This window comes from Astatotilapia calliptera, chromosome 15 (genome assembly GCF_900246225.1).
Source record: "Astatotilapia calliptera chromosome 15, fAstCal1.2, whole genome shotgun sequence".
Taxonomy (NCBI): Eukaryota; Metazoa; Chordata; class Actinopteri; order Cichliformes; family Cichlidae; genus Astatotilapia; species Astatotilapia calliptera.
In genome coordinates, this window is record NC_039316.1 from 18,322,699 (window position 1) to 18,341,696 (window position 18,998).

Here is an 18,998-nt window from a genome sequence, read left to right on the forward strand (position 1 = left end):
CTTCACCACCTCTGGGTGAAGCTTCCAGTCCCCATACAGCGGGTTTCCCCTGGAGAGAAGATCTGCTCCAAAGTTCAAGATCCCCGGCACGTGAGTTGCTCTCAGTGACAGCAGGTGGACACTGCTCCAGACTATCAGTCTGTGTGCCAGCGTGTGTAACTTGGGGGACCCCAGACCCCCTGTCTGTTGATGTAGGCCACAACGGTGGAATTGTCCGACCTCACTAAAACATGATGACCTCTCAGCCAAGGGAGAAAGTGTTTTAGCGACAGGTGAACCGCCAGCAGTTCCAGACAGTTTATGTGGGTGGAGCGCATGTGAGGGCCCCATTCACTGTTCTGCCCTCGTGGGTGGCCCCCCAGCCCGAAAGAGGGGCATCTGTGGAAATCGCCTTCCTGGCTGAAACTGCCCCCATGGCAACGCCCTGAGACAAGAAACCTGGCCTCTTCCACTCGCGGAGAGCGAGTGAACAGTCTGCAGAGACTCTCACGCGACGGTGGCCGTCTCGGTGAGGGTCCAGTCCCTGCGAGCCCACCCAGCGCTGAGCGGGTGGGCTCGCCGTCAAAACGAGACTTTACATCCTCTGTTTGTATGGCGGGCCACGGGATGTTGAGCCTAGCGGCTGCGCGCTTGCACATGTCCTGCATGTCCAGATCCAGGGGAGACGGCGGTGTCGGTTTTTCAACCTCGCCGGTAGCCAAGGGCTTTGCAGCCCAGCTAATGCTAGCCAAGGAGGTTGGAATCTTCCTCCTCGCCATCGTCAGACAGCAGGAGCTCTGAATCAGCCGACTCATCTCCGTCCTCGTTGGCATCTCCCCAGGTGACTCCAGCATCGGGGAAAAACTCACGATCTCTGTGTGCCTCCAGCGACGGGAAAGCGGTCGCGATGGGCTGAGGGTCTGCCTCTACCCAGCTCGGCCCTGGCGTTGCGGCCAAATCATCGGGCACCGCAGCAGCCTCACACAGCAAAGGGTCGCCACCCGACAGGTTAGCCTGGCGAGCTAGCATGCGGCGGAGTAGTTTGCGTGGGAAAGCCGCGCAGTGGATACAGTCTCGTGCGGGTGTCAAGGCAGCCTGAGCGTGAGATAAGCCCAGGCATGCCGCACACACGGGGTGTGTATCCCAGGCAAAAATCTTTTTGCTGTAAGGGCTGGCGTAATGGTATTTGAGCTTCTGATGAGGTCACGCAGGAGGCGTTCCCATAGTGGACACAAACGAATGCTATGAAAGAGAACTTTAGCTTCTTTTTCTGGAATAAAATTTAAAGGAAACACAATGCAGTATAAAAATATACTAATATAATATTTGGTCTTTTTTAATGGTTGGATTGTTTTAATTTTAAAAGTCAAATATATTATAATTTAAGATGGTCTTTATTATCCCATACAAACATACATTCTTCTGTAAACTATGTGTTCGGATGCAGTCACTCTATGAAAAGGTGAAAATTAAACATAATAATTAGCTCATATTTTGATATCATTAATATTCAAACCTTACATTTAGGGTTCTCTGTATTATTACATTTTCGTATATTTAAATTTCAGGTAAATGCAAGCAGTGCTTAAGTCCGTTAATTTATGATGAACATTTATTCTTTACTGTATACTACATTGTATTTGACTTCCTGATGTTTGGCACCTGGCTGAAACCTTTTTGTTTTTGAAGGACTTGGACGACCTGCCACCTCCATCTGCTCTGAGCCTTCAGACAGTGAGAATTAAGGTAGAGAAGAAAGCTGGTGGGGAGGGAGTGACCTGTACAGGGTCAACGGTTGGCGCAGGAGGTGCAACCAAACTTGGAGGAGTGTCCAGCCCCAAATCGAGCCCTGTCGGAGAAAACCGCAGAGACAGCCGCAAAGACAGCCGAGACTCCATGGTACAGCTGTTGATATTGTGTTAATTTTTGAAAATTGGGCATTTAACATTTGTGTAAAGTAATAAAACAGAAGGCCTTCAGAGTGGGATTTCAACTACAGCTTAATGAGAACTTGTTTCAGATCGCCACTGCATCATCAGACCAATAAAATAACGCTTTAAAATGAGACTGCGACAGAAAATAATGAGGTAAAACGCCATTAGAGCAGCCAGGTTTAGGAAGTAAAACTAATGAACTGGTAAAAGTAAGAAAAATAGGGATTTTACTCGTCTGCTGATACGAGGTGTATTTTGTGGTCCCTATAGCCAAAACAGAAAATACCAGTCAGATTAACCCAGATTACAGAAAACACCTTTCAACAACCTAAACTGATCGGTAAGTGATCCAAGTGTCAAAAGCAACAGACGCTGATGAACTCTGTCCAGCTTCGACCAATCAGACAGTCATAACGCGCAACTGTAATGACCCAGTAATGTTAATCTTCCCACCCTAAACGAGGACTTATTTTCAATCATGCTTGCGTGACACGGCGTTAAAAAGGATCTTTCTCAGTCAAGCCTCGAAATTTTCCTCTGAGCTTTGATCCTGTGTTGCCAGTTGCAGGACAGCCGTCGTAAACCGAGTTGCATGTTTATTTTCTTGGACTTTGTCTCCACTGTGGGTTCAGCTACCAGCTGTAGTCTTTGAAGTTTTCCCAACGCCCACTTCCCCCTTTTTCCCCAATTATCTTTTAATACTTTATTTTTAACACCTTTTATTTGCATTTCTTTTTCATTTGTTTCTTGCCTGTAGATTTCTAGTGTATCTGTTGATATGGACCCTCTCTCCCAGATGCTGCCTGGCTTCAGAGGCCCAGCTGGGGCCAAACAGGGCAGTGAGGATACACCAAACCCCGGAGGAGGCCCTCAACTTCAGTCTCCGGGTCCCCAGCCCCCAGCTACGCTCCAGTCCCCTGTGCCTCAGCTCCAGTCACCCCTGTCTCAGCCTCAGTCCCTCCCACAGTTGCAGTCCCCATCGCCTCAGCTTCACTCCCCTTCCCCCCAGCTCAAACTGCAGTCACCCACTCAGCTCCAACCCGGCGAGGCCAGCACTCCCCGCAATGTAAATGTGAAGAGAGAGCCTCCTGGCACTCCTAACAGAGGTACTGTTTCAGCTCGTGATGAATAAATCCTTGATTTCATTCAAATATCAGATTGTTTGTTATAATAGTTACTAATTTTGTTCTTTAAGCGTTATTGGATAGTATTTAAATTGATTGGATTCAAAATAATTGTTATTGTTATTATTGTATTGATGGTAGTAGTAATGGTATGATCCAGAGTTCATTCACCGGCATTTTTATATTCTTAATGCCCTCTAGTGGCTTCCAGGAGCCATGTAACCAAACTCTTACTCTACTTCTTGTCACACTGCAGAGAAAACGTCTAAAGGTTTCCTCAGCTGTTTTCACACGTGAATCTTTCTAAATATCACCTGACAGGAGAAAAAGGATCGGACAGTAGCCGGTCTTTAATCTTCCAAATCCCAAATATGAATTCCATATGCTGTTGAATTGTGTCAAAGCGGGAATAGCACAGCAAATAGTTCAGTTGATTTACCAATAGCAAGTGGGTTGTCACACATTCAGTGTGCTGCATGCTCTATCCTGGCAGTGTGCTTACCTAATTCAGACAGAAGCTCAATTTGAATAGTCAAGAGTCTAATTGCTTTTGACATGGATAGAAAATGTCATGAGGAACAGAAAGCTGTAAGCAAAATTTATAAAACATTAGAAAAGAGAACCACAATGGCTAAAGAGTCAAACAGTACTTACTCTTGTATCTCAAAAGAGTATCTCACACTTCTTTACCAAGCTTGGATTTTTTTTTTTTTTTACACATTTTTAACTGTATAATGCTTGTCACATTAAGATTGGTTACCTTTCTCTTCCTACTGGATATATTCATTTTCCAGTAGCAAGAGCATGTCTGAAGTGGATTACGTCCTTCTTTGTCCTGCATGTCAAAGGACAAATCTCCCAAAATTGCTTGAAAATAAATGGATGCATTTTGTCATAGCTAGGCTTTCAGTACAACTCTGGGTCTGCATGGTTGGATGCATTAGTGATGGGCAGGAGGAGGAGTATAGAGCACTAGTGGATGAGTTTGTGGATTGGTCTGCTTCTGAATGTGAATAAGATCAGAGAGATGGGGATGAACTTCAGAAGGAAAGAGGTGGCTGCACACTCAGGATGTTCATGTGGTGGAGGTGTATACAACGATAGTCCAGACTGAACTGGAAGACCAACATAGAGGCTATATTCAAATTTGGGGATGAGCAGGCTCTGTTTCCTAGGGAAGCTGAGATCCGCACTGAGTGCAGCAAAATGTTGGAGATTTTCTTTCACTCACATATAGCGAACACACTGTAATTGGGCTGTGGTCTGATCTGGTGACACTGACTGAATAAAATGATCAGTGATTGGCTGAAAGTTGGATACTTTCAAGGCTGTGGTGGAGAGGTGGTCACTGAGCAAACTGTTATCCATCGTTATTAGTCCTGACAACCCTCTGCACGGCTAACTGGACAGGCAGCGCAGCACGTTTGAGCTCATCTCCCACAGCGACAGATGTTGGAAATATTTCATAGCACATGATATCACCTCCTAGAATAAAATATATCTGCCAGATATTATTAGTATTTTATATTATGGGATACATAAAGTATTTCTTTCCTCATGAAATACTTCAAGTGATTTTCGCAGTGTCCTTGTGTTTGTGTTGCAGGGCTCAGTGATGGCAGACCGCCCTCTGGCTGCAGCCTTCAGAGTCAGTCTTCATTTGAGTTCTGCAATCCCGCCACTCCAAGCCAACAACCGGGACAAGGAGACCCCTTCCAGACCCCCATAGACAGCAGTCCATTTCCAGAGGCCGAAGTTATGAACCCTTTCACCTCAACCACTGGTAAATAAGTGTACTGCAGCCACAGTTTGTTTACCCTGTGTAGTCAGAACTAAATTCTGCTATTAAAAAGAAATTTAGTGAAACAACAAACTTTGTAATGACAGCATAAATTATAATTGGACTATGCCACTCTGCAGGCTTCCCATCTCAGTTGAAATTGCTGAGCATCAACTGTCTTTCTTGCTTTCTGTGTTAGCAAATAGTGTAGCTTGTAGCAGCTGTGTAAGTGATTGAAAGTCAGTCTTTTTGGTTTAGCATGTGGATGAACTGCACAGTCCACAGCTACAACCAGACGGTAACAAATTTAACGAGAAGGCCAGATTCCAAACTATCATGGGCCTGACATATAAATCAGGCCCTAGATAGATAGATAGATAGATAGATAGATAGATAGATAGATAGATAGATAGATAGATAGAAATTTATATATGATCAATTTTTTCACTCTACTTGAGAAGGGGGCAATATAATGCTACGTCATGGCTGCGTGGTAAAGATTTTACCAAGATTAAATGAAGTATGTAACTTCCATATATATCTTGTTACCTGTTGATGGTGGAAGTAGAAAGTGTGTTTGTTTGTTTGTTTGTTTGTTTGTTTGTTTGAACAAAGGGAAGTAGAAGGCATCTAATATATGAAAAAAGTTGCACAGAGCACTTTAAACCTAAAGATGCATGCTGTTGTTCATAAACATTTTTAGTGTATGAATTTCCCTTTCAGGTCAAACCAAGATGGATGCGGGTGATTCCCAGTTTCAGCCTCTGGCTCTGGCTGACACCCTGACATTTGATGGTCTGGGAACTCCTTTGCAGGCTCCTTTGGCATCACCACAAGAGTAAGTCTGATTTTATAAGTCTAAGCTGCTTCTTCACAGCCCAGAGAGGAGCGTGGGAAAGACGGTGTTTTGTCTTTTTGAGCAGGCAGTGTGTGCCCTGTACGCTGGATGAAGTGCTTGGCCCTCCAACCACACCTGAAGCCCGGAACGATGAGAAGGCTCTATTAGAGCAGCTGGTTAACTTCCTCAGTGGGACAGATGAAAGCGAACTGGCTGAGCTTGACAAAGCCCTGGGTATCGACAAACTGATACAGGTGAGTAGGTCATAAAGCTTGTAAGACAGTGGAAAGGCTTACTGAACTCTGAGTGCTTTTATACTACAAACATATTAACAAAGCACTTTAGCTTTTGCTGTTGGACACTTTGACCAGCAGACTGGACTTTAAGCCCTGCAAAGGCTTTACAAGATTAATTTTAAGACCAGTGCATGATCATTAATTTTACGATGTTGCTATAATTAATCAAAACATTCAAAACAGTTGCTCAGCTGAAGCGCTGGCAGCCTCTGCTGGCCTCTGATCTGTTTTTTTGTGCCATCCACAAGGATTTGGCACAAGAAATATAAATAAAACTCCTGGACGGCATTCAAGTAAAACACAAGGTGATTCAATTAGTTTATAATGTTTACCTTTACTTCTGTTCAACTCTTCTAACCGCAGTCGTTTAGTTTATTTTGGCTTGTTTAAAAGCAAATAATCTGCCAAATAATCACAGGCGATCTCTGGCTTTTATGCTTCTTTCAGTTCTTTGTAACACTCAGGTAACACATCAGATACGATTTAAATGGAATTAAAATATTTCAGTGTTTCAAAAACATCAACATCGCTGTGGCAGCGACGTTGTTTCAATGGCTGAAAATGATTATGGTTCGATGTCAGACTTGCTTTTCCAAACCAGGAAAACAGGTGATGATGTGTTTTTTTGGGCGGAGCCAAATCGCTGATAGAAAGTAATTGCTCTGTAAGTGCAAGTGACTATAGGTGTACGCTGTGGAAATGACATGTGTAGATTGATTTTTGTGTAATGGACTGACGTGCAAGCTGTACCTGGAGCGAGGCGATAACAGCAGCAGTACTGGCAGTTGAACAGTGAAGTAAACAATGAGGAACAAAGTGTGGCTTTGGAGTCCTCTGTCATCATGTAACTGTGATCGTATCATGTGGTCCAAGGGTTGAGCTAAGTTTGTCTTTAGTCATAGCCATTCATTTACTTAATGCTAGCATTAATGCGGACTGGTGTTCCAGATAAACTGTCTACAAGAACTTTGGTTTGTTTACATCATACTTCTGCGTCTGTTTGGTGACTGCTGTGATGCCAAAGTCTTTTGAAAGTGTAGCTTTGCAGTTGCTTCTTTCTCTGCTTCACCTTTAATAACTACATTGCTGACTTAATGTGCCTTAAAGACTTCATTTGGTCCACTTTGGTTTTATTAACGTTTTTGCATTTTAGTTAGTGTATAAAATTGAATACTTTTATGAGTATCTACGTGTAAATAATAGTGCTGTTTCATTGTTTTTTGCCTGGGAGTAGAGATTCTTATAGTGCTTTGTTTATATATCACTACACTGTGGAAACCCAGTTGCCCCGGACATTTGAGACGTTCTTTCTGTGAGACAGCAGAGCTAACCGCAGCACCACCATGGTGTGAAACTGTTGCAAAGGCCTTTATGATATAAACAATAAGTCTGGGTTGTGATAAAGGGAACAGATGGTTAGATTTCAGACTTCAGGTCTCAAGTAACTCCAGGTCCAATAATTATCTTGTATGTTATTGCTCTCACTTTCCAGAATGTTTATTTTCTCTTCTAAATGACCAAATAGATATACTAACATATTACTTAAAAAGCAACTTGACTAGAAAGTACTGGAAAAATCCTACCCCATCTTACTGAAGGACACTTTGTGGTGGTTACGAGACAACATCGTCATAATGATTTCCTTTTCCTGTTTTATTTCCCTCTTCGTAGGGTGGCTGCTTTGACCCTTTACCTCAAAATTTTCCACCCCAGCAACCCACTGCCACCCCAGTTTCCATAGACCCTAAACTCCCCACCTACCCTTCCCAATTCACACCAGCTCCACAAGCTCCTTTTCCTCCAGAGCTGGGCACGGTGGGGGCGCAGGGTCTGGGGTTCGGAGCCCCTCGAGGGGCCTTCCCCGGTGGGACGGGCATGGGACTGAGGCCAGGCATGACCAGACCACAGGGGATGGGCAATCCGGTCAGGCTGCCACCGAACCAACTGCGCCTGCAGCTGCAGCAGAGACTACAAGGCCCACAGCAGGTAAGGACACAGAGTCAGTTTGTCCGGTGTGTATTCAGCTCATTAACCTGTAAATGATGTCGCCTCTTTTTCTTCTGCCTCTAACATTTTAAGTAACTACTGTGAACTTTGTTTAGGTGTAATTTATTCACAGAATTTTATTGACCTGTTATGCTAATTCCCAGCTCCATAATTTTATTAAAATTAGCTTTACATGGTTAACAGTTCCAAATAGTTATCTTATAATGGGCCTCTGTGCAGGCCCTGGATCAGGGCTGGGAGAACTCCAGGCCTCAAGGGCCGGTGTCCTGCAGGGATTAGATGTGTCCTTGATCCAACACTGCTTATTTAAATGACTAAGTTACCTCCTCAACATGTCTTGAAGTTCTCCAGAGGCCTGGTAATGAACTAATCATTTGATACAGGTGTGCTGACCCAGGAGGATATCTAAAACCTGCAGGACACCGGCCCTTCAGGCCTGGAGTTGAATGTTTTTGGAAGTAGTTTTTAGTTTGTTTTTAGTTTTAGCTATTTTAGGGGGATATCTGTGTGTGCAGGTGACTATTACTGTGCATAATTATTAGGCAACGTAACAAAAAACAAATATATACCCATTTCAATTATTTATTTTTACCAGTGAAACCAATATAACATCTCCACATTCACAAATATACATTTCTGACATTCAAAAACAAAACAAAAACAAATCAGCGACCAATATAGCCACCTTTCTTTGCAAGGACACTCAAAAGCCTGCCATCCATGGATTCTGTCAGTGTTTTGATCTGTTCACCATCAACATTGCGTGCAGCAGCAACCACAGCCTCCCAGACACTGTTCAGAGAGGTGTACTGTTTTCCCTCCTTGTAAATCTCACATTTGATGATGGGACCACAGGTTCTCAATGGGGTTCAGATCAGGTAAACAAGGAGACCATGTCATTAGTTTTTCTTCTTTTATACCCTTTCTTGCCAGCCACGCTGTGGAGTACTTGGACGCGTGTGATGGAGTAGGGCTGCTCGATTATGGCAAAAATGATAATCACGATTATTTTCACTGAAATTGAGATCACGATTATTTGACGATATTTATTTAACCCTTTAAGACCTACTATAGAACCAAGTCCACCAGAGCTTATATTATTTTTTTTTACATGCTGTAGTGCCATTTGTGGGAGCATTTCAAGTTGCTACATCAATACAACTGTTATAGCCCATATTTTAATAATATGTATGCATTAAGTCCATAGTAATTACATAAATTGCAAAAAAGTGCAATAAACTACAAAAAAAATTGAAAATCGCTTTTGTTTTGTTTACATATATTTCTACTTGGAGAAATTTAAGAGGTTTATCCCTCAAAACTTTAAATACAATAAAGTTGCAAAAAATAGTTTACAACAACAGGAAATTTATTTTGAGTGTCTTCATAGTTTTATTTTGGACATACAGCAATTTTTATATACTGCAGGAAAAACAAAAAACAATCCTATGATGCAAATTTGCAAAGAAAACAGCATGTGCATCATTTCACTGTGGGAAGTGTTACGAACAGCTGACAGGAACGCCAAAGCGTGTTTCTGGAATATTATGTTTTTGTTCCTGCAAGCGCTTTTTATGCAATTTTTGCAAAGCTATATGTGGAACGAAACCGTGACCGAGGACAAGCTGATGGCATAAGATGTAAGTACAACTCCTCCGGTTTCATATGCAAAACAAATTATTGCGCTAGCTTACACGGTTCAGGTTCTACAGGGATTTAACAATAGTTACACAACACGGAGCGTGCTGCTCTGACCGGCTTTAAAGGGTTAACAATGACTTTAAAAAAATAATATAAAATAGTGTGCAACACCACTGAAGTTTTTTTTTTTTTAAACTCTCTTTTCAACCAACGGCAGTCACTCTCCAAATAACTTCTGCTTAGCTTTCCGAGCTTCCCTCGGGTCCTCTTAATCAGCGGTCTCCAACCTTTTTTGCGCCACGGACAGGTTTATGCCCGACAATATTTTCACGGACCGGCCTTTAAGGTGTCGCGGATAAATGAGGGAGGGGCTAATAATCGGCTCAGTCATTTTTAATGATCGTTGAAAGCCCAGATCGTAATCGTGATTAAAATTCGATTAATTGAGCAGCCCTATGATGGAGCATTGTCCTGCATGAAAATCATGCTTTTCTTGAAGGATGCAGACTTCTTCCTGTACCACTGCTTGAAGAAGGCGTCTTCCAGAAACTGGCAGTAGGACTGGGAGTTGAGCTTGACTCCATCCTCAACCCGAAAAAGCCCCACAAGCTCATCTTTGATGATACCAGCCCAAACCAGTACTCCACCTCCACCTTGCTGGCGTCTGAGTCGGACTGGAGCTCTCTGCCCTTTACCAATCCAGCCACGGGCCCATCCATCTGGCCCATCAAGACTCACTCTCATTTCATCAGTCCATAAAACCTTAGAAAAACCAGTCTTGAGATATTTCTTGGCCCAGTCTTGACGTTTCAGCTTGTGTGTCTTGTTCAGTGGTGGTCGTCTTTCAGCCTTTCTTACCTTGGCCATGTCTCTGAGTATTGCACACCTTGTGCTTTTGGGCACTCCAGTGATGTTGCAGCTCTGAAATATGGCCAAACTGGTGGCAAGTGGCATCTTGGCAGCTGCACGCTTGACTTTTCTCAGTTCATGGGCAGTTATTTGGCACCTTGGTTTTTCCACACGCTTCTTGCGACCCTGTTGACTATTTTGAATGAAACGCTTGATTGTTCGATGATCACGCTTCAGAAGCTTTGCAATTTTGAGACTGCTGCATCCCTCTGCAAGATATCTCACTATTTTTGACTTTTCTGAGCCTGTCAAGTCCTTCTTTTGACCCATTTTGCCAAAGGAAAGGACGTTGCCTAATAATTATGCACACCTGATACAGGGTGTTGATGTCATTAGACCACACCCCTTCTCATTACAGAGATGCACATCACCTAATATGCTTAATTGGTAGTAGGCTTTCGAGCCTATACAGCTTGGAGTAAGACAACATGCATGAAGAGGATGATGTGGGCAAAATACTCATTTGCCTAATAATTCTGCACTCCCTGTAGATCATTCCACTGTCTGAAATAAGTCATTTTAGCTCCTGTCTCTTTAAGGTCACCTTCCATTTAAAGCTTCAAACTCAGATGAAATATTATTGAAACTGTGACCATGTTATGAGAAACCACGACAAGGCATAACAGGCAGCTGAGATAAAACGATGTCCCTTTACCTTTTTTTTCTCCTCTCTCATCTCTAGTGCTCGACTCCTCTTTCTCCCCGCTGCTCTTCTCTTCTGTCTCCACACTGTCCAATAGTGTTATTTTCTTTGTCTCTGATTTAATTTCTTCTTCTCTGTTATTGCTCTTATCGTGTCTCTGGTCTAGTCCAACCTGTCTGACCTCTGCTCATTGGGATTTTCTCTTTGCTGCAGCTCCAGAACAGGCTGGCAGGGATGAATCAGTTTCCAGGAGGAGCCCAGCATGTGAACATGGGGATTCGTCAGGGGGTGCAACAACCTCAAATGCCCTCGCAAGTGAGTCACGGTGGTAGAGAGCGTTTGTCTACTCACCACCCTGCTTTTGTTAGCAGGCTGAACTTTGTGGATTTAACTATAGATTTTTTTCAGATAAAAAAAAGTGATAATAATCAATATTGGTGCTGAAATTCAAGCCATAGAAATGAATAACTGTGTGTCTGTTTATATACTGCACATGCCAGTTAAGCATAATGTGCATTTCTGTCCATTAATTTAACAAGTTCACAGTATTCTTTGTTGCTTTGTTTAAGCTCTTGTTAAAAATGGCAATCATATATGTTTTATACCGGCTCTAAATCTCACAGTGTAAACCCAACACCTTTTTGTTCATGAGTTTTTTTTCTGTAACCTACTTTCATCATCAGTATCATGAGATATATCATAGTTTGCTGTAAAACTCCATCAGTCTAATGTCTGTGATATAAAGTGATCGAAACGGGCCTGGGTACCCTGGATGTTCGACCGTTTCTGAAAACCTGACTGGAGAAAACTTGAAAGCAAATGAAAAGTATCTTTCGCACCAACATTTTGGATTTAGATACTCGCAATCGGTACAAATGAATTTGGTTGCAGTTTTTTAATAGAGCTTAAATTTTCCACACCGGAGATTTCATGTTCCTGCACTTAACGAGGATACGAGGGCCCAAGAAAGGGCAAACTAAAAACACCGAATTTCCACGCACCTCTGTAACTCTGAAAATATTTACAGTGTGAAGGTAAAATTATGCATTACTTTATTTAATAAACAAAAGTTATCATACAAAATAATTAGCTGATTTTTGGGGGGTCAGGTGAGACTCCAAAAGAATGTAAGGCTACGTTCACACTGCAGGCGAAAGCGCATCAAATCCGATTTTTTTTGACCCTATGCGACCCATATCCGATCACGCTATGACAGTGTGAACGGAACAAATCTGATATTTTCAAATCCGATCTGGGTCACTTTCGTATGTGGTACTGAATCCGATACATATCCGATGTTTCAGAAAGCGACTGCTGTTTGAACGGTCGTGTCGCATTAAATCCGTCTTTTACCTCACTGACACAAGACAGACGCCAATTATCAGCGCCGGAGAAGCGCCCGAGAAGACATCGCGAACGCTTCCTGGCCATCCGGTGAAACTGTTGGGAAGACAACGTTGGAGAAACGTGAACATTTTATTTGTACTGTATAATCTGCAGATTCTGACAGAAATCTGCAACTATCCTTTGAAGCACCGCTCCTCTAAAACAGCAATAAGGATCATCATTAGGTTATCTACATTATTATGTAAATAACAAAATAACTTAAAGCAAAAATTGGGAAACATGAAGTCCAAAGTCTTTATATTAAGGGCCATCAGTCAAACAATATTGTTTGCTCTGGGTCTAAACAGAGCGCGTTGTGTGTGACGTCTTCTTTTGCGCATGCGGGCCGCTTTGAGCGTTCACACTAGCGCGCGTTTGCTGTCGCATTTTATTTGTAGTGTGAACGAGCAGACAAAAAAATCGGATTTGATCAAAAAATCGGAATTGAGCATTAAGACCTGCAGTGTGAACGTAGCCTAAGTGTCCTAATGCAGGCTTTAATTTCGGTCTCGTATTGGCTTTTTGTGCCAGTGCCAGCCACATAAGATCTTTGAACCCTACCAGGAGCTGATTGAAATTAAGAAAATTAGGACTGCCAGTCTTCTTCAAATCATATTAATAACTTGCTTTTTTTCTGTGCTATGGTTATTATGCTGGTCTTTAAATTGGGTGAATTTTCTTTCTTAAGCCTGTACAAAGCAGCTCAGGATAATAAGATTAACTATCATATTTAGGTTGAACATGGGCAATAAGTTCTCTGTAACAGGCTCTTTTACTCCCTCTCAGCAGCCTCCGCTGAATGCCCAGATGCTGGCTCAGCGTCAGCGGGAACTCTACAGCATCCAGCATCGCCAACGCCAGCTATTCCAGCAGAAGGTCATGCTGATGAGACAGAACATAGCAGGCACTCCCACTGGAGCCGTGGGGCCCATTGGGACTGCTAGGGTCCCCAAAGCTCCCCCCACAACGACTCAACAACAGCAGCAACAGCAGTTCAACTTCCCACCAGGGTACAACCTGATGGCGGGAAACCCTCCTACCTCACCAAGTCACTTCAGCCCCATTACCGCGGGCCCTCTGGACAACAAGCTGCCCGGCAGAGTTCCCCTGAACAACCAGACGTTGATGGGTGGCGTGCAGGGCCAGTTCAACAGCACCGTCAACTCCTCATTGCAGCAAGGCCTGTTTCAGCAGTTTGGAGGGTCCGGTGAGTTCACGGGAGCAAAATAACCAAAATACTAAACCACGACAGGCTCACTTTAAAATATCAAAACTTTTTGTAATTAATACAGGTGGAGACAGGTGAAGAGATGTTGGTGTGAACCTGGTTTTTGTTTGTTCTGCTTTGTTTTGTTTTTTTTGGGGAGGGGGATGACTTCTGTTTAGGTCAAGGCACCTGGGGTAGCTTTAGGAAATAGGATGTGGTCTGCATTAAATGCAATTAGAAGTAGGACCATGAAGGGAATTGTTAAACAAATATTTTTATCACACAAACTGACATGAAAAATAAATGATTGTTTTACTACTGATTGGTAAAATTAACTTATAATGCCATTGTTCAACAGTGAGGTTAAATTGACTATTAGTTTACCATTGGTTAACACCAATTATAATGAAGCTTTACACTCAACAGTTTTGACAGACTTAGAGGTGCAAGTCCCTAAAGCCAGCTGGGAATCAGACTTCCAAGGCTTCCAACTTCGACTTCAGTCTGCAAACCACCGGATCCTTGAAGCTCCTTCTGGAGTTCTGCAGGAGCGCTGCCCCATGTGGCTTTTTCAGGCTAACACTGGCTGGGCCCTTACTGGTAAAACAAACAAACAAACGAAAAAAGCAAGACTTCAAGGTTATCTTTGGTGACCCCCTCCCTCTGTGTGCGTAGCCTCGGACAGGTCACAGGGTTCTTCTTGTCTTTTCCAACATACACTCCACCCTCACTCCTTACCCTGGACCAGTTTGCCTGTTAAGACCTGACCAAGCGCAAGGGTCTAGGATTAAACCCTTTCACCATATTAAGGCGGTGATTCATCCCCATTTGAAGTTTCCTTGAAGAGGACATATTTAAACCTTGTTCACAAATTGGAGGAAAAATTGGTGTGGATACTAAACTGATCTGTTGTGATGAATAAAGAGGTGGAGCTGAAGGTGCTGGTAAATGGTAAATGGCCTGTATTTATATAGCGCTTTACTAGTCCCTAAGGACCCCAAAGCGCTTTACATATCCAGTCATCCACCCATTCACACACACATTCACACACTGGTGATGGCAAGCTACATTGTAACCACAGCCACCCTGGGGCGCACTGACAGAGGCGAGGCTGCCGGACACTGGCGCCACCGGGCCCAATTGTAACAACAATTGTAGATTCAGCCAGCAGGAATGAGCTTCCTCCAAAAGTGTCTGGGCTCGTTCTTAGGAGTAGGTTGATGACCTCAGTAATCTGAGAGTAGAAATGCTGCTCTTCCATATTGAGTGACTGGATAGAGGCTCTTTGTTGTGCATTTAGCTCTAAGCACATGATTGTGTCTGCATTTCTGTTCGGAAGGTGTTGCCACCCTCTTTGTTGGTTGGTGAATTTGATTTTGTGCCTAAGAACATTAAAACCTTTTAAAAATTGATTCACCTACATAAATTTATTATGATTTCACATCTTTGAAACATCCATGTTTTCTTTGTTACAGCTGTGGTCCAGCAAGACCCACCGTTTGCTCCTGAGATGAGCCCCTCCAGCCCACTTTTATCACCTCAGAACTCCACCTCCCAGAGTCCTCTACTTCAGCAAAACTCATCTACTGGCTACCAGTCACCCGACATGAAAGGCTGGCAACCAACAAGCGTGGGCAGGTTAGGAGCATGCATACAGTTTATAAGGAACAAAGACATTTGCAAACATTAATAAATGAAATCTGTGAGGCCGGTTTTAACTCCTCTCTGACTGTTTTCTGTGCTGCAGCCTGTTCAGTCAGTCAGGACAGAGCGCAGGGCAGCCGTTTGGCCAGCAGGGGGTTTATAACAACATGAGCATCACCGTTTCCATGGCCGGGGGCTCGAGTGGCGTCAGCTCATTACCTCCCATTGGGCAGTCAGTTGGCATGAGCAACAGTAACCTCAGCAACGTTGGTTCAGTGTGCAGCGACCAGCAGGTCAGTGACTTTGAACCTGCCAGCTTGGACAGCTGTGATAGTTTCATGTCCCAATGACCACCTTTCACTGCTTCATTTCCTGTTTTACTTTGCATCGGGATATACACCCCAGTTGCATTTGCTTTGTCTTAGTTTCAGTTTGTGGCTTTACTTTAGAGTATGCTCATAGGATGCAGAGTTCTCCTTCCAGTCTCCATTTACGCCCCAAGTTAAATTGCTTTTTTTTTTTTTTTTTTTTTGGATTGCATCGTGTGCTCCTGAAAATGTTTAGTGAGGTTAAAAAGGTTCAGCAAATGCACCGTTTCTTTCTTGTTCTTATTAGGTTAATTGTGCAGGCTCCAACCTTTACAGAGGCTTCCTTGTTGCTAAGTTACAAACCACCTCTTTATTTTTTTTAATAATTAAAAAAAAAAAACACCTTGTAGCCTCAACAAATGGCATAATAAACAATGCAAAGTAGTGAATAAGCAACAAAACAGCCCTTGCATCAAACATTGCTGTTCAAATCTGTCAAAATGATTGACAGCTTTTAGACTTTTCCCGACGCTGTCAGTGATGGTTCTCGCGACCTCCTTCCCTCTGTAAGCATTGCCTCGCGCTTTATTCCCGTGTTTCTGCAGGTGCAGCAGGTCCAGGTATTTGCGGACGTCCAGTGCACAGTGAACCTTGTTGGCAGTGATTCCTACCTGAACCAGGGCTCCATCGGAGCTGCGGCCTCCCAGAAGGGCCCCGGACCCCAGGGCTCCCAGAACAACCAAGCCCAGCAGAAGAGCCTCCTCCAGCAGCTGCTCACTGAGTGACACCCCCCACCTCTTCTGCTCTCCTGCTCTATCTACTTCTCACTTCTACACCTCCTCCTTGGAGGGTCGGTGCACCAGACCCATTGCTGTCTCTGTCTCACCTTTTGGATGGATCGATGTACGGACGGATGGATGTTTGGACGGCCACAGAGTAGGCTCAGAGAGGTCTGGCTGTCGGTGGAGTTTTCGCAGCCTAACCACTTCTGTGCTGGGGAGGGGTGGGGGGGGGGATTCAGGGCTGGTTGTTTGATGCCCAGAACATTTTAAGTCAAGACTGAAGTCAGAAGGAGCAGCAGTGTATTTAAACCTGCCTGTCTAATCTGTCTGACAACCTGTCTGTCTGCCTCAGCCTATTAAAGGCAGTGTTGTCTTGCTGCTCATTCCTTGGTGACCTACTTCCTGCTTCCTGACCCAAGAAAACAACTGCAACGTCATTGTAGTTTTGCCAAGTTTTTGTCACTGTCAAATCAGGGCCGGCCTCCTTTTTATTTGTGTTTTATATGTTTTTGTTAGTTTTGTTTGTTTTTGTTTTTTTCTGATCGGACGGTTTCTGTCAGGCCGTCGAAACAGCAAGCAGCAGCAGCAGCGCATCTCGGGAGCATGAGTTGCAGCATACAGCTGGGCTCAGTGTTTTTAAAGTGTTGGGATTATCCCACACAGCAGCACCTCTGGCTTTTATTTTTGTTTGTTTGTTTGTTTGTTTGTTGTTGTTTTTGTTTTGTTTTTTCTCTGCCTGTCTCTCAGCGATGTGGGAATGTTAAGGTTTCAGACCTCTGTGGCATTGTGGGATAGAAGCTCAGTATCAGCTGGTTCTGTGACTGTCTCTCTCTATCAGCTACGGTGCCTGGTGGAAGTTTGAGTTTTTCCCAAGCTCTGCTTCTTCTACTTCTACTTCTTCAACATATTATTCTATTACATCATTATTTTTTTGTTTGTGTTTTGGGTTGGATTGGGGATTGTTTTTTTTTTGTTTGTTTGTTTGTTTGTTTTAAACTTCTGCTCTCGCCGTCATCATCATCATCATCTTCACGATCATCAGAACAAGCTTTGACAACAGCCAGGATGGATGGATGGATGGATGGATGGGAGACAGACAGGATGCTGCTCAGTTTGGAACTTTACGTGTCTTCCTCCCCTGGGAGGAGGTTTTATTTTTATTTTTCTCAAAGTATAAGAAAAAAGGACTGTTATGATTATTTAACTGTCTGTCCGTCACATTTTACCCCTCACCTCAGCAGCTGTGAATACAGAGCCCCGTTGGGTTCTCTCTCTTTCTCTCTCTGTGTATCTTCATGCTATCTCTCAGCCTATCAGTGTTGTTTGCCATGTGCACCATGCAGGCAGGTAGTATTGTACAGTACAGAAGGACAAAGACTTGGGGATGAGCTCACTCTTGTAACTGCTTTCCTTTAAGAAAAAAAATGAGAAAAAACAAAGAAAAAAACAAATGTAATTAATTGATTACTCAGAAAAGCAAAACATATATATTATAATGTGATTCGATCCAGGTTTTCTTTCTTCTTTTTTTTTTTTTTAGATGGTTTTTTCGGCATCATGATATTGTAACACAGCTACATGTTGTGGTGGAGGAGGAAGACGTTATTCCAGCTTCTAAAATGTGAAACTTTTAAGCGATTTGGTTTTTGAAGAATTTTTTTTTTTTTTATTAAAAAGGTAGATCTCGCTCCCTTTGGCGTCCCAGTCAGCACTACATGCAGCCACACTTAAAAAAAAATGGGTTTGATTGCTCTGCTTTCTCTCTTGTTGTAACCAGGGAGCTAGTTAGCCATCTTTCTTGCTTTCTCCTCTTTTTTTATTCTTATGTATGTACAATACTTTCAGAAAAACTTTTCAGACAGTACATGTGTTGTAACCATTGTATAAAAAAACAAAGCATAATGATAAACTGAAACCGGGCTCTTTGCTGTGAGCCGCAGCAAACGGCACGCTTTTGGATATTGTTCCTATATAATGACATTTAAGTAGAGGCTTTAGTGATAGAAGTTCCTAACAACGATGTGATGGATAATTGATTTAAAGCTGTCATGAATTTGAATCCAAACAGGAAGAGTTGCAAAAACATCCTTTCATTTTCTCCTCACCTCCTGGGAATCTTTATTATTATTATTATTTTTATTTTTTTTTACGAGGGATTTAACCCTCTTCTCCTTCCACCTCTGGTTTCCCTGATGAAGACTTCACTCCACTGGCTACACACTCATATACAGTTTTCTGTTGACTACTGTTGCTCAGTCAGACACTGTGTCTCTCAGCGATAACAGACCTCTCGTGACAACAAAATTCAAATCTTAAGATGTGCTACTTACACCTTACCGGAAATTTAAGAAGGAGAAAACCCTGCTGAGACGTTGCCTCTTAATATTCTTTACATGACTAAAATATTGTAGAGCTATAAACATGTAATATGTGGCTTAGGCACTTCTTAATGCATATGATTTTTCTAAATTTGCTCCAGTCCGACACCCTTTATCCAAAGGTTTAAATTAGAGGATGCTA

The 18,998-nt window shown here is 43.0% G+C and overlaps 1 protein-coding gene across 3 annotated transcripts in view; it reads left to right on the plus strand.

Annotated features, from left to right (window-relative positions):
• Positions 1-17,437, plus strand: part of ncoa1 (nuclear receptor coactivator 1) — an 89,771-nt gene extending 72,334 nt beyond the window's left edge. For 2 of the 3 annotated variants that reach the window (XM_026193785.1, XM_026193784.1), the window contains 11 exons: positions 1,669-1,878; positions 2,671-3,019; positions 4,644-4,820; positions 5,541-5,655; positions 5,741-5,909; positions 7,623-7,937; positions 11,365-11,466; positions 13,324-13,744; positions 15,220-15,382; positions 15,492-15,681; positions 16,302-17,437. In XM_026193785.1, the coding sequence (XP_026049570.1) occupies positions 1,669-1,878; positions 2,671-3,019; positions 4,644-4,820; positions 5,541-5,655; positions 5,741-5,909; positions 7,623-7,937; positions 11,365-11,466; positions 13,324-13,744; positions 15,220-15,382; positions 15,492-15,681; positions 16,302-16,481 (2,391 nt within the window). In that variant the 3' untranslated portion in view covers positions 16,482-17,437. The remainder of the gene's footprint in view (positions 1-1,668; positions 1,879-2,670; positions 3,020-4,643; positions 4,821-5,540; positions 5,656-5,740; positions 5,910-7,622; positions 7,938-11,364; positions 11,467-13,323; positions 13,745-15,219; positions 15,383-15,491; positions 15,682-16,301) is intronic. The other variant, XM_026193786.1, reaches the window with a different exon arrangement.
• The last annotated feature ends 1,561 nt before the right edge of the window (positions 17,438-18,998 follow it).